The sequence below is a fragment of the Chrysochloris asiatica genome, unplaced genomic scaffold (genome assembly GCF_000296735.1).
Source record: "Chrysochloris asiatica unplaced genomic scaffold, ChrAsi1.0 scaffold00017, whole genome shotgun sequence".
Lineage (NCBI taxonomy): Eukaryota > Metazoa > Chordata > Mammalia > Afrosoricida > Chrysochloridae > Chrysochloris > Chrysochloris asiatica.
Genome location: NW_006408535.1, coordinates 31684159 through 31697751, shown reverse-complemented (window position 1 = coordinate 31697751; position 13593 = coordinate 31684159). Strand labels below are relative to the sequence as shown.

The following is a 13593-nucleotide window of genomic DNA, read 5'->3' as shown; positions in this document are numbered from 1 at the left end:
TTTTTAAATTGGGTTGTTTGTCTTTTTTTGTAGAGATGTTGTAGTTTTCTATATATTTTAGAAATAAGTTCCTTGTCTGATGTGTCATTGCAAAAGATTTTTTCCCATTCTGTGGGTTCCCTTTTTACTCTTCTTGTGAAGTCTTTGGATGCACATAAGTTTTAAATTTTTAGTATGTCCCACTCATCTATTTTGTCTACTTTTGTTTGTGTAGTTTTCAAAATGTTTGGTAGTCTGTGTATTCCCTGAATTACTGCCCTCACATTTGTCTCTATTTTTTCATTGATGGCCTTCATAATTCTGGGATTCACATTTAGGTCCTTAATGCATGCTGAGTTGGTTTTTATATACAACGTGAGGTGAAGATATTGTTTCAATCTTTTGCATATTGTTTTCCAGTTCTGCCAGCACCATCTGTTGAAGAGAGTATCACTTCCCCATGTGATATATTTAGGTATTTTGTCAAAAATCAGTTGGCTGTATGTGAATGGGTTAATTTCTGGATTCTCGATTCTGTTCAATTGATCTATGTATCTTTAATTGTATCAATACCAACCTGTTTTGACTACTGTAGCCATGTAGTAAAATTTGAAGTCAGGGAGTGAGATTAGCCTCAAATTTTTATTGGGACTAATTGAGAATGGATGGATCTATAGATGTAGATATAGATAAATTTGAGCAAATATTCAAAGATATTTTCAACCATCATTGCTGGAGTTACAAATGAGATAGAAAATAGAATCAGTTTTCTTGAGCCACTAGCTAGGTGCTCAAAAAATATGTACTGGATGAGTGGCTGAATGAATGATTAAAATTGAAGTTGCTTATTATGAACCTCATTAGAGGCATTAGAGAATAATACAAGGTGAATAAAATCAAGTGTCTAGATTATGTGATATAAATTCTAAGGTTTGAAAGGTTAGCTGTTTTTGTAGAGTACAGAAAAATCTTTCTTGGAGGTCAGACTTGTGCTGAGGATTTGCAGAAAAATGATATTGGTGTAAGGATGAACAACCAAAGTCAATAGACTTAACATTTACTTTGACAAATATTTAAGTCTATCTTACTCTGAACTTTTGTCTATATTATCTTTTTTCAGACATTACATAGTTAATATCTTGGTGAATATTTAGAAGGCAGTTTAAAACCACAGTATGTTCAGATCATGAAGCACCTAAGATAGCATCATAAGGACGAAGAAGATTAAATGTGTCCATAATTACAGAAACAGTTAGTGGCAAAGCCAACACTCCGGTCAAGGTTTTTAAACTATGCTACTTCTCAGATCAACCCAAAAAAGCAGCCAGCTGATCCACAAAGTTTTGAGTTATAACAAATCAGTCAGATTACATTTTTAAATGTTATGCTAAATTATTGTTGCTGTTGATGTTAAGTGTTGTGGAGTTTGTTCCGACTCATAGCAACACTTTAGAGTTTCTGAGGCTGTAAATCTTTGTGGGAGCAGAAAACTTTATTTTTATCCTGGTAAGCAGTTGGTGAGCAAAGTGCCAACCTTGTGGTTCTCAGTTTAGCACTTATCCTCCAGTTGTTGTTGTTAAGTGCCGTTGAGTCAGTTCCGAACCATAATGACCCTGCTTAGGGTTTCCAAGGAGCAGCTGGTGAACTTGAACTGCCAACCTTGAGGTTCAAACCAACTTTACAGTCCAGCACATTAACCCACAGCAGCACACCAGGACTCCTTCCTTATCCTCCAGAGCCACTGCTAAATTACAGGATAAAACTGAAAATTAAAGGCTAAATTATCCTAAATTAAAGGATCAAAAATAAAATTTCCTTTTAGAAAGTCTTTGAGTACTCAAAAATGTTAATTGATAAATTAAATATCAAAACTACTTAAGAAAAAAAATAGTATTATTATAAAATTAGACTTAAAATACACACACCTGAGGGGGCTTCAAAAAGTTTGTGGAAAATTGGAATGAAAAGATAATGGCACTTTTCCATGAATTTTTTGAAATCCCCTTGTATATTGTTGTTGTTGTAAAGTGCCATCGAGTCGGTACCAACACATAACAGCCCTATCTATACATAACAGAATGAAACGCTTCCCGGTTCTGGGCATACTATAGTTATTATTGTATTTAAAATCATTAGGCATAAAAGATACTGGCAGTTGAAGCCCGAAGAATGAATACACCTGAGTTCTTGCCACTCTCTAGGTGGGAATGGCCTGGGTAATGAGGAGGCAGTACCGTTTAGAGGGCTTTGGGGGATTGGGTTAAGACAGTGGTGTAGAATGCCCCATTAGGGAAGTTACTTAACCTCTAATGTTTCTTATTCTACTAAGTGGTAATATTAATTATTCCTCTATTATAAAGAAATATGACAAGGTTTAAATAAGGTAATGTATGATAGGGGTTTAATAGAGTGTCCAGGACAAAGTTAGCACTAAATGATAGTGACGATGATGTTGTTGACAATGACAATAGTCTGTCCTCTCTGAACTAGTCTAATTCTCAAGGTCAAATTTTCATGGTCTGATGGTGACCCCTAAGGTGAAGAAAGAGAGTAGAGGCTAGGATTTCTTCCTGCCAGAGTCAATTGAATAGGCTTAATAACATAATTTAAATGCTAAAAACCAAGCTAATCACAGTGCATCTGAATCTTTAACTGCCTATTGATGGGCCCAGAATTAAGACAGGCCTGTGTTTATAGGATGTGGGCAGAACTGTTCCCAGGAGACTCTGCTTATTGTTGGCATGAGGCTCCTAAGGGCTCAGTATACTTACCTTCCCTCCAAGAAGTCTCAGAAGACCTCTACCTAAACCACTGAGGTCCTCCACTAGAAGTCCCTTTCGGTCCAGGAATCAATGTTCAGCTCTGAATGGACCATAGAAAAGGTTCCCCTCCCCCTTTTTAACAGCTACCAAGGAGCTCTGGTAGCGTAGTGGTTATGAATCGGCCTGTGAACCTCAAGGTCAGCAGTTCGAAACTACCAGCTGCTCTGTGGGAGAAAGGTGAGGCTTTCTGCTCCCGTAAAGATTTACAGCCTCAGAAACCCTGTTCAGGGTCGCTATGGATCGGAACCGACTCGACGGCACTTAACAACAACAACCAGTAAAAAGCAGTCCTGGTGTGGCACTATAGGATCAGCACTGGCTGCTAACCATAGGTTATGGTTCAAACCCACCAGTTGCTCCTTGGAAACCCTATACAGATCTCTGTGAGTCGGAACTGATTCCACTCCACATAACAACAACAGTTGTTGTTATGTGCCGTGGAGTCGGTTCTAACTCATAGAGACCCTGTACAGGGTTTCCGAGGCTGTAAATCTTTACGGGAGCAGAAAGCCTCATCTTTCTCCCGCGGAACAGCTGGTAGTTTCAAACTGCTGACCTCACGGTTTGCAGCTGGATTCGTAACCACTGCACTACCAGAACTCCTAACAACAACAGTAAGAAGGGAGTCATGGTTTTCATTTCTCTATCACTTCAGGTTACTTCTCGTCACCAGTAGTGTTTATCCAGGCCCATGAGAATGAGCCTTTTCTTACACTCTCAATTCCAAGTGTCCAGAATGTCCTGACCACCATGAGTGTACCCTGCTGGTATTTAAAATACCAGTGGCATAGCTTCCAGCATCACAGCAACACACAATCCACCACAGTGTGACAAACTGACAGATGAGTAGTGGCATATGCTAATATATACTAATTGCATATTCCTTTTGTTCTTCAGTTCCAATAAAATTCTATAATAGAGCCAGTTACAAAAGGGTTCTAGATCAAAGGAAACTATAAGATTGAAGTATATGAAACTGCCATTTTTATACATAAAAAATGGGTGACTTCTGTCAATTTCATGTTATTCAACCTATTCAAAGTTAATAAAGCCTCCATGTGCACCTGGCTAAAATTTGAATCTTATCAAGAATATTGTTAAGTGCCTTCGAGTTGGTTCCGATTCATAGCAACCCTATGTAGGGTTTCCCAGGAGTGGCTGATGGGTTCAACCCACTAACCTTGCAGTTCAGCCATGCGGTAGAGTGTTTATCCTATAGCGCCACATCAGGACTCCTATCAAGAATGGACCTCCCTAATTAATCTTTGTTTTCAGAGTTAAATAGATGTAATCTGCATAGTTAAAGATTTTTGATAACAAACCCAGTTTTGTTAGCTTGTTTAAAAGCTAAAAAATTTACATAAATGAGGTCAGAATACAGTTTTTTTTTTTGTAAAAATGTAGCATATTACAGATAAAGCAAATTCTCCTTTGACCACCACCCAGTGTCTCAGCTCCCTCCTCTTCCCAAAGAAAAACATTGTTTTGAAAGTTGTGTGTGTTTTTTAATTGCCAAATGTTTTGCTGTGTATAGTGCTTGCTTTTTTTTTAAACTTTTTTGTGTGAATTGGGTGAAGGTTTATAGAGCTGATCAGCTTTCCATTCAATAACTTTTCCACATTTTGCTTCATCTCATTGATTGCAATGCCTTGTGTAGATTCTATTTTTTCTCATTTTTTGAACTTTTTATTGTGAATTGGATGACGATTTACAGAGCATCTCAGTTTTCCATTCAATGACTCATATACACATTGCTTCATCTCATCAGTTACAATCACAACAATGCAGCATCGCTTATTCCACTTCCTCTCTCTGTTTCCCATTTGCGTTTCTCCTTGTTTCCTAAAATCCTGTCTGTCTTCTGAACATTGTCATTGGGCAAATGCCTCCATCTTAGTTTCAAATGGTTGATTAGTCTATGGAATGTGTGTCTCCATAGTATTATTGTTCACTTTATAAACCTATTGTTTTGTTTTAAATTTTGGAATGTATCTTTTCAGAATTTAAAACAAAACATTAACATTCTTATTAATATTGGGTTTGCTTTGCCTTCAAATAAATGACACAAAATGGTACATATTCTATTCTGCTCTGTTGTAGTCTTTCATTTAAAAAAAAGTCAACTGATTCATTAAAGTGTCAAAACTCGCATTTTTAGAAAACAATGTTTAGAGTCAGAAGTACGTACAGTAGGTGTTTGAAAGGGTCGTGGTTATTGAAAGGACAATCCCAAGTAGCTTCATCTTCCTTTTAAAACCCTTATAGAATTCTGATGCAGTTGACCCCAGAATTATACTTTGAGAAATCTTGCTTGTGAAGCTTTTTAGGAAAAGGCACAGGAATTCCACTTGCTTCCTAAGGAAAGAAAAGATTGGGGGAACATTATGGCTGGAGAGCGCCATCTGGGTTGACTCTTTAGTAGTGTTATGACATTGACTTGACTTAAATCGGTCTCATTTGGCTTTGAAACCAGAGTCAGTCTCCTTCTGGAGTCCTTAAAGCCAAAATGGATATGGGGACAAACAAGAGAGGGTAGTGGTGGTGGTTGCTTTGAAGCGCTGGATGGAAGTACTGGAGTTGCTGTGGAGGGCAGGGTACTCTGATAGCCTGCATTTAGGTGGTCCCAGAAAGCAGTTATTTGCTATAGTGGCTGAGTCAGAAGACCCTCTACCATCGTTGTTGAGTTGATTCCAACTCATAGTAACAGACAGGACAAAGTAGAACTGCCCCCATAGGGTTTCCAAAGCTGTAAATTTTTACAGAAACAGATAGCCACATCTTTCCCCTGCAAACCTTTTGGTTTGCAGCTGAGAACTTTAACCCCTGTGCTTCCAGGGCTTACTTACAGTGAGTGACCAAGGCAGCTAAAGCTCCACTTTTATCAATCTGTAGGTCTAAAAGCCTTGAGAACATACTGGCTTGGTTTTCATCAAGAAAGCTTAAGAAAAGATTTCTGTTGCTTGGCTGGGATGATTCACTGGACTGGGAGATAGAGCAACTAGATTGCCTTTACAAATTTCCCCCCGATTAGCTGTGGCACTTCAGTCAGCTTGCCTCTTGGTGCCAGTTTTACCCAAAATTGGTTCTCATCAGGTACTATGCTAAATAGAGGGGAATGTGATGATTTCTACAGAGTACTGTGTTAATTTGATGGAATACAACACTTGAAGGATAACTAACCTTTGGGAAATAATTGTTTTTCCTTATCAGAGATCAGAAAAGATGCGCATTGAGATAGTTTCCCTGGCCTTCTACCCAGAGGCTGAAGTGATGTCTGACGAGAATGTGAAACAGGTGTATGTGGAGTACAGATTCTACGATCTACCCCTGTCGGAGACCGAGACTCCTGTATCCTTGAGGAAGCCAAGAGCAGGAGAAGAGATTTACTTCCACTTTAGTAAAGGTGAGGCACTGTGTGTGCTTATGGGAAGAGAAGGCTGACAGTGTTAGACTGAGAGATCAGAACTACCATCAACTTCTTAGATTCTACGGTGTATATTCAATCATTTCATTTTATTTATCAATTATCATGTATATGCATATGTCTTTTAAAAAGTCATATAGGCCAAAAATATTTTAATTAAGAAGAATCAGTCCTTTACCCCATCCTTCTCCACAACTCATCTCCCACCACAGTCATCCACAATTCATTTGAACTTTTTCAGCTATTTCTTCTGGTATTTGCTTCCATATTTCTAAAAAATATTTTGAGTGCAATTTTCAAATTAATCAGTTTTAAACATTGTCCTGAGAAAATATCACAAACCACGCCTCCCAGAATCCTCTCTTACTCAGCTGAGTTTGATAATTCATTTAATGGCCACTCAGAACTCAGGCACCATAATCACAGTTACGGGGTTTATTGGGGAAGTTATCAGGTTACAAGTCAGAGTCAAAATGCTTAGGGCACAAATTGTGCCAGTCAGGACAGCCTTTCCTCAACCATGCCCACAGTTATTAAAAAATCAAGTGTAATACAACACTTGATTTTTGTGTACCTGGTCAATGGTACAAAGCTCTTTTAGGGCTGCTGATAAATGCCCACAGGACGTACACTCCACCATATGCCTCAGTCTGAAAGCACTGGGTCAGCAAATCTTTGTTGTTGTTGTTAAGTGCCATCAAGTTGGTTCCGATTTATAGCGTCCATGTATAGGGTTTCTGAGGCTATAAATCTTTGTGGGAGCAGAAAGCCTCATCTTTCTCCTGAAGAATGACTGGTGGTCTTAAACTGCAGACCTTGTTGTTTGAAGTCCAGTGCTTATCCTACAGAGTCAGTGTGCTTCCCAATTGAGTACCTGAAGATAACTTACTCTTCAAGCAAGCCTCCTGCTCCAAATCACTCAGCTTTATTCACTCCATAGGCTGGGAAGCCACTGTTCTCTCTTGTGTTCTGGCTCTTGACTTGCTCCTCTGTCTTCCTCTAATGTCACAGCTTTCTGTCCCTGGGTCAAGGAGGTTCACTGCACAGGGATCTCTGGGTCCAAAGAACGTGCTTCACTCCCAGTTCTTCTTCTTTAATGGTAGTGAGATCATCCTGTATTCCTGTTTCTGAGACGGCTTATTTTATATTTGCTGGAGTTACAGCAAATATAAAATCACAATTAGCCCTGTTTTCCATTCACAGCTGAATCATACATATCCAATCAGCATCTTCTCCCACCTTTTCTTACCAAGACCCATCAAAGCAAAAATATTGTTTGGTGGGAGTTTACAAAGACTATGGCTAAGAAGAGACATTAAATAATCCACTGTGCCACAGTCCACTAGCTTCCTATCTTGGAACATAAATTTAGATCGCTTTCACCACCCCCATGTCCTTTCCTTTCATTATAGTTTGGTGATGGTTTTTATTTAAACCAATTTTAATTGTTTACATTATTATTTAAATATAAATTTTTTGTAGAGAGCCAAATAGTATGAACCTGACTATACATTTTTATTTATTATTTTGCTTGCCTCCATTTTTCATTTGCTTTATTTTCATGAAGTTGTTGTTGTTGCTGTTAGGTGTCGTCCAGTCAGTTCCAAATCATAGGGATCCTACGTACAATAGAACGAAAACTGTCCAATTCTGCGCAGTCCTCACAATCATTTAGATATTTGATTGCAGCCATTGTATCAATTCACCTCACTGAGGGTCTTGCTCTTTTTCACTGACTCTCTACTTTACAAGCACTTATGTGACATATTTCTCCAGGGACTGCTACTGCCTGATAACATGTCCAAAGTACATGAGATGAAGTTTCTCTTGCCAGCCTCACTTTTCAGGGTCATTCTGGCTGTATTTCTTTCAAGATAAATTTGTTCATTCTTCTGGAAGGCTATGGTATGTTCAATATATTGCTCCAAAACTAAAATTCAAACACATTGATTCTTCTTTGGTCTTCCTTAATCATTGTCCAGTTTTCATATGCATATGAGGCAATTAAAATAGTATAGCATAGATGAGGTGTGTGCACTTTAGTCCTCCAATGACATCTTCACTTTTAACACATTGATGGGGTCTTTTGTAGCAGGTGTACCCAGTGTAATACATCGCTTAATTTTTTGATTGCTAAAATCCTTGACATCTTCAGTTGTTTCTCTATTCATTGTGATGTTACTTATTGGTCCAATTATGAGGATTTTTGTTTTCTTTATGTTGAGATGCAATCCATACTGCAGATTTTTATCTTCACCAGTAATTATTTCAAGTCCTCTTCACTTCCAGCATGCAAATTTGTGTCATCTGCATATTGCAGGTTGTTAATAGGTTTTTCTTCAATATTGATGCCTCTTTCTTCATCATATTGTCCAGCTTCTTGGTTATTTTCTCAGAATACGGATTGAATAAGTATGGTGAAAGGATACAACCCTGACACACACCTTTCCTGATTTTAAACCATGTAGTATCCTCCGTAAGGAGTTCTGGTAGTGTAGTGGTAATGAATCAGGCTGCGAACCTTAAGGTCAGCGTTTGAAACTACCAGCTGTTCCATGGGAGAAATATGAGGCTTTCTGCTCCCGTAAAGATTTGTAGCCTCAGAAACCCTGTGCTGGATCACTAGGAGTCGGTTCTGACTCCACGACACATAACTACCACCACCAGGATCCTCCGTATTCCCTTACTCTGTTTGAACCACTGCCTCCTTGTCTATGGGCAGGCTCCTTATAATTAAGGAACATAATTACGTGCTCTGGAATTCCCATTCTTCACAACGTTATCCATGCTTTATTATGATCCACACAATCAAATACTTTTGCAGAGTCTATAAATCTCAAGTAAACATCTTTCTGGTATTTTCTGCTTTCAGTCAAGATCCATGTGACATCAACTATGATACCCCTTGCTCTATGTCCTCTCCTGAAACCAACTTGAATTTCTGGCAGTTCCTTCTTGATGTACTGCTATAACCATTTTTTTATCATTCTTTTTAAATCCTCTAACAGCTTCAAGCAATCAGACCTATTAAATAATTTGTATATTTATCCTTTTTTCTCCCTGGAGAAACTCTCTCCATCCTCTTACTCCTTTCTAGCTCATTGTTAAGCTATTATCCCACTGTTGTTGTTGTTAATTGCCATCGAATCGATTCTAACTCACAGTGACCCTGTATAGGGTTTCCAAGGAGCGACTGATGAGCTTGAACTACCAACCTTGTGATTCAAACTGATCTTGCAGTCCAGCAGTGCCACTGTTACCATCCCAATAATTTGATTTGGTTCCCTCCTTCATGTTGTTGTTGTTAAGTGCTGTTGAGTCGGTTCCAACCCATAGTGACCCTGTGTAGGGTTCCCAAGGTGCGGCTGGTGAGTTTGAACTGCCAATCTTGCAGTTCAAGTGGACCTTGTGCTTATCCTATTATGCCACACCAGGACTCCAATTCCCTCTATACTGGTTTTACTGTCTCCTGGATCCTCTGTCATGCTCTTTCTATGACTTTCCTTGTTTTTGTGGATCATATTTTCTACTAATTTATTAAGAAATATTATTGGAAATAAATTTATAATACATAAGTCACTTTATTCTATCATCACACTTGATTGATATTTTGAACAGAAATCTAGGTGGCAAACATTTTCATTCAGAATTTGAAAGCAACTGGTTTGTGGTATCCTAGATCCAAGTGAAAAGTCTAACCTTTTTTATGAACACTAGCACTCCCTTCAAAGGAGCTCTGGTAGCGTAGTGGTTACAAATCGGGCTGCGAACTGCAAGGTCAGCAGTTCGAAACTACCAGCTGTTCCGCGGGAGAAAGATGAGGCTCTGCTTCCGTAAAGATTTACAGCCTTGGAAACCCTGTACAGGGTTGCTATAAAGATTTATAGCCTTGGAAACCCTGTACAGGGTTGCTATAAAGATTAATAGCCTTGGAAACCCTGTACAGGGTTGCTATAAAGATTTACAGCCTTGGAAACCCTGTACAGGGTTGCTATGAGTTGGAACCGACTCCACGGCACATAACAACAACAACAACAACAACAAGCACTCCCTTCAGAAAATTAAGATCTTCTCTTTGTATCTAGTGTTCTGAAATTTCAGAATAACGTGTGTTTTTCCTGGCTATTCTATGGACTCTTTCATTGTGGCAGCTCATGGCTTTCAGTTCTGGGATATTTTATTGTATTTCTTTGATAATGTTGTCCCCAATATTTTATCTTTTTCTTAGTAAAATGTTGGGTCTTCAGAATTGATCCTCGAATTTTATCATTTTCATCCTAAAATTCTCCATCTTTTTTTCTTTTTCTTTTTACTTGTTGAGAGATTTCCTTAATTTTATGTTCCCATCAGCTGCTCCTTTGAAACCCTATACAGGGTCACTATGGGTCTAAACTGACTTAACAGCACTTAACAAGATCATCATCTATTAAGTGTTTATTTTACTTTTTTTTTGTTCTTGACTTGTTTTTCTTTCTTTTTTTATTATATCTCATTTTAGTATATTCTATCATACAAGAAAGAAGTTTTGCTTCTCACTCAAGTTAAACAAGTTCAGAGGGGGACAGTTGAGGGCTCTCATGGCAGTCACATGATACTATCTTTCCTTTCTATCAGTTCATTGTTGGCATTGAGTTGATTCCAACTCCAGAGTAGAACTATACTTCATAGGCTTACCAGGCCTTCTGAGATATTTCTTGATGGTTTGAAACACAAATCTTTGTCTTAATGGTGCGGCTCTGGAAGATTTGTGTCACCTTGACACCTTGCTTTCTACCCTCTTAATTAACCCATGGCCTTTGATGGTTGCTAGAGAAAGGAAGAATATTTCCCAGGTAAGCCTTTTAATCAGCTTTCCTGGTGTTTCATATAACACAGTGACCAGAACTTAATCATTTGGCCTTATCTAGCTAAGAAGGAGGCTGGGAAACATAGGGTAAGTTATTTGAGCTGCAACATTCTCATGTAAAGAGGTAAGGAAGAATAGATGTTGGGATGTTGTTCTTCTTGGGTGCTTCCAAGTCGGTTCCAACTCATAGTGACCCTATGTATGCACAACAGAATGAAACACTGCCTGGCCCTGTCCCTTCTCACAATTGTTGTTATACTTGAACTCATTGTTGCTGTCATTGTGCCAATCCGTCTTGTTGGGGGGTCTTCCTCTTTTTTGATGACCCTCCACTTTACCAAATATGATGTCCTTCTCCAGGTACTAGTTCCTCCTGATATTATGTCCAAAGTACAAGAGTCAAACTCTTTGTCATCCTTGCTTCTGGCTGTACTTTTTCCAAGATAGATTTATTATTCTGTTAGTCCATGGTACTTTCAATATTCTTTGCCAGAGTGGAAGAGATACATATTTGTGCCCAATGCAAAGAAAGGTAACCAAATGGAATGCTGAAATCATAGAACAATATCACTGATATGACATTCAAGTACAGTTTTGCTGAAGATAATTCAAAAATAGTTGCAGCAGTACATCCATTGGGAGCTGCCAGAAATTCAAGCCAGATTCAGGAGAGGACGTGGAATTAGGGATATCATTGCTGATGCCAGATGGATCTTGGCTGAAAGCAGAGAATACAAGAAAGATACTTACTAGTGCTTTATTGACTGTGCAAAGGCTTTTGACAATGTGGACCATAACAAACTATTGATAACATTGTGAAGAATGGGAATCCCAGAACATTTAATTGTGTTCATGAGTATTCTGTACATAGGCCAAAAAGCAGTTGTTCAAACAAAACACAAGCATACTGAATGATTTAAAATCAGGGAAAGGGGGCACCAGGGTTATATCCTTTCACTGTAATTAACTCAATTTGTACGCTGAGCAAATAATCCAAGAAGCTGGATTGTATGAAAAAGAATGTAACATCAGAATTAGAGGAAGACTCATTAATAATCTGCAATATGCAGATAACACAACCTTGCTTGCTAAAAGTGAAGAGGATTTAGATCAAGATAATTTAAATGAAGATCAAAGATTACAGTCTTCAGTATGGATTTCACCTCAAGGTAAAGAAAACAAAAACTCTCACAACTGGACCTATAAATAACATCATGCTAAATGGAGAAAAGATTGGAGTTGCCAAAGACTTCAATTTGTTTGGATCCACAACACTCATAGAAGCAGCAATCAAGAAATCAAAGGACACATTTGCATTATGCAAATCTACTGCAAAAGACCTCTTTTAAAGTACTGAAAAACAAAGATGTCGAGGTGGGGCTTGATGGTGGATAGGGTAGAGGTGCAGTGAAGTTCGCTCTCAGCAATACTACAGAATACCAGGTGAAGTGGGTTCAGGGCAGATCTCCAAAACTCTGAACCACATAGGTGGGAATATTTTAAAAGTTTGAAGGCTTATAGCTAGTGGAACTTGTAGTGGAAGTAAGAAATTGCGTACTTTTGAATCTGCCGGCTTGGAGGCCCAGAACCAAAAACTTGGGAGAGACCAAACGGCAAGACCAAGCAGGGGAACAGACCCACCACGGAATAACACTGAGGGAAGCTCGGAGCAAAGGTGGGTGGACAATATACTTTGTTGGTTTTGATTTGTTCTGATTTTCTTTTCTTTGTGTTTTTTTTTGTTTGTTATCTGTTCATTGGCCACCCACTGTTTGCAAACCTCCATTCTGGTGACTAGAGGAGGTGCCTGAGTGAGTGGACACCCCCACCCCCACCACTGGTGGGTTCTTCTGCCACACATGCACACAGATACTCTCAACCCAAAAGCCAGCCCTGAACTGTTTTTCAATAAAGAAAAGGCCAGAACAAGGGGTGTGCAGTGGGAAAGAAAGTTTAAAAACAAAACAGTCTGAAAATTAAATTAAATCCTAAGGTATAGCATAACAGTAGCATCTTGAAATTTATCAGATGGCCTTGAAGGCAAGAAGCTGAAAGAGGACATTAAAATCATACTCATATTAGGCTACAGACTTTTTTCTTCTTCTCTCCCTCCTCTCCCCTTTCTGTGATTATAGACTACAGTAGCCAATCTAGGTTTTGTTGTTGTTGTTGTTTTGGTGGCTTTTTTGTGTGTGTGTGTGCTGTTGCTGTTTTGCTGTATTTTGCTCCCCCTTTTACCTTTGGGGAACTCTTTCTCTCCCTGTATTACCTAAGAGACAGCAACTGCTGCCATACAGTCAAGCTATAATCACACTCTTAAAAACACCAAAAATCCAGGCAAGAATACCAACTGCCATATACCAGGGAAACAGATAACACCTGTGAAAGTTACTCTGAGTTAAGCAATAAGAAGAGTGAAAAGGGAAGCCCACATCCTGATCACATCTACCTGGATGTAATCAGAGTATAAAAAATACCAAAACACACACTAAATTAAGTATTAAGGCCACAGATAAACATTA

At 38.7% G+C, this 13593-nt stretch overlaps 1 protein-coding gene across 1 annotated transcript in view; it reads left to right on the top strand.

The window, feature by feature from the left end:
* Window positions 1–13593, top strand: part of RPGRIP1 (retinitis pigmentosa GTPase regulator interacting protein 1) — a 97895-nt gene that overhangs the window by 66705 nt on the left and 17597 nt on the right. Inside the window, 1 exon segment of the mRNA XM_006835541.1 lies at window positions 6012–6204. Coding sequence (XP_006835604.1) covers window positions 6012–6204 — 193 coding nt within the window.